Source organism: Primulina huaijiensis, chromosome 12 (genome assembly GCF_012295235.1).
Source record: "Primulina huaijiensis isolate GDHJ02 chromosome 12, ASM1229523v2, whole genome shotgun sequence".
NCBI lineage: Eukaryota > Viridiplantae > Streptophyta > Magnoliopsida > Lamiales > Gesneriaceae > Primulina > Primulina huaijiensis.
Window position 1 is genome coordinate 6220448 of NC_133317.1, and position 2367 is coordinate 6222814.

General features: G+C 42.4%; 1 protein-coding gene across 1 annotated transcript; it reads right to left on the reverse strand.

The window, feature by feature from the left end:
• Positions 1-616: 616 nt before the first annotated feature.
• Positions 617-2123, reverse strand: LOC140989210 (probable galacturonosyltransferase-like 9). The gene has a single exon (XM_073458350.1). It carries the CDS (start codon positions 2021-2023, stop codon positions 833-835), a length of 1191 nt encoding a protein of 396 aa, XP_073314451.1. The 5' UTR covers positions 2024-2123; the 3' UTR covers positions 617-832.
• Between the last annotated feature and the right edge of the window lie 244 nt (positions 2124-2367).

A 2367-nucleotide genomic window follows, 5' to 3' on the forward strand; every position in this document is an offset into this window, starting at 1 on the left:
ATATGAAGTTCATGTCTGAATATGTGAACCATATAACTTGAAATAAATCAAGGTGGTTGGATCTTGCATAAGATTAGTACAGCTTAAACATCAAAATAGCATGTGACATTATATGTTTGTCAACAAATGTGAATCATAAAGAGTAATTATTATTATTATTTTATGACATATCCCGGTCCTTACTCCATGCGCATTTGATAAATTATTTGATTAACGCTGCAAACAACATTAGTCAAGTAAACTGGATAAGACTCGTTCGAAGATGTTGGTACGAAAATCAAACCCCTGGCTACTGGTCGAACGCTCGCGTATTTCACCAATTCAAAAATTTATGAGAACGTGAATCTTCCACATCGTATCATCTTTTTGAATAAACTTTTGAAGTCAATGGCCAAATTACAACGAAACAAAAACACTACACGTTGATGAAATTTCCATCTGTTCATTGGAACATCACTATAAATTATTTATGAAGTTTACAGCTATTAAAAGCACATAATCTTAGTTCACATAGTTCCATAAATCATTGTCAACTTGTATATTTTCATATTAATATTAATATTAAACTAAAATATGACCACGTCAACAACTTGCCTTGGCCTTATTACAAAGACCATAAACACATATAACCCGATTGGTACAATAATATTTATTACAACAAATAAATGTTCTTAAGAATTAAGAATGCCTCGCTAAATACAATACCAATGTAATCCCAAAATTGGTTCCTTTGAAGGAACCCTTTATTTTTATATATATATATAATCAATCCCAGTTGCTTATTTCTCTCTACTCGATATGTACATAGCTCATGACCCAATCAAAGAATCGATTAAAACAAATAACTAGAATAACCAACCAAGTTACTTGACACAGTCCTTGATTGTACATGATGCTGATGATGTTGTACCCTCGATTTCCCCATGTACAAATCGTACGGTTTCCAAAGATGATCCAACGGACAGGGCTCGTTCTGATCTAGCCTAACCCAAGGCTTGCCCTTCCCGCTCCAGTGCAGCAGGCTCACTGGACCGGGGTGCAGCGACCTACAGGATCCTGCGACGTTGTCCCCACCCAGCCCATGTTGGTTCCATCTGTGGTCAATTGGCTCCACATTTCCACCGAATACGAGCAAAAATGGAGGCAACGAACCCAGCTCATATATCCGGTTCCTCCTCTGCAATTCCATCCAGTTCTCTATTTTCTTCCTGTAATTCCCCTCCCTCCACTTCTGCAAATCCATTACCATCACCCCGGTGTTGAAGTAGCACGGTTTCCTCGACGGGAATGCCCGGCTCAGAACAGGGTCGGACCAGAAATTGTCCGTGAAATACTTGGTGAAATTTGCGTGGCAATATTCCGGAGCTCCGATTGCTCTCTCCTCCGATAGTTTCACTTCCCACAGCTTCATAACATCGTCGACCAAGACAAGATCCGAGTCGAGGTAAATGACCCGATTCACACACGAGTCCAGAATGTCGCCTAAATAATTTCGAGCGTAGTTCAACGGATTCTCTAGCGCAGAACGGATGGACGAAGAAATTAGGTTGACCACCGAATCCTCTCGGAAAATGTGGATTTTGAAGTTCAGAGAAGGGAATATAGATCGAACAAGACGCGTTAAAACCCGCGGGTTGACGGAGTCAAACTCGGCGGCGATGAAATGGAAGAACACGTGTTCAGGGCAAGACGCGTGGCGGAGGACCGAGTGCACCGCCGCAACGGAACCCCGAAGGTATTCCGCGTCAAGGGTCATCGCGACGTGCACCAGAGAAGGATCACAGGCGGAGAACGATTTCCCGGGTTGATGATCGGAGAAAGGCCCCGCCTTGGGACAGTGCACTCCGTTACGGTAGTCCGGCGCCTCGGAATACCCGAAGAGGCTGTTGAAGTCCGGCTCCGTCACAGGTCCGGTGGGAAAGGTACGGATTCCGAGGCACATCAACGGTGAGCAAAGGAGGAGAGCCAGAGAAACCACTTGGACCGAAAGCGGACACATCCAAGAAAAAACCATTTTCTCCATGGTTTTTTCACGAAGGAAGAGGGAACGGGGGAAGTGGTATCTCTGATTACAAATGCATATTTGAGAATGGTAGAGAGATTTGGTGGGTTTCAGCAGGGGAAAGAAAAACATACGCGTATATATTTATATATACGGGGGAGACTGTGCAAGGAAACGCGGTATTGTCATCTTTCCCGACATGGTAATACAGAGTACCATAATGAGGTGACGATGTAACGGAAGATTTCACATTGTCCATGGAAAACTGGTTAAACTGTAAACTTCGATATTATTACCATAGGACAGATAATCTACGTTCTATTTTGGAGAGTTTAACAAATCAAAATGAATAAAATTATATACAT

Bases quoted from the DNA above. Each gene is read 5' to 3' on its own strand.
- LOC140989210 (XM_073458350.1), bottom strand. From the start codon at position 2,023: ATGGAGAAAATGGTTTTTTCTTGGATGTGTCCGCTTTCGGTCCAAGTG.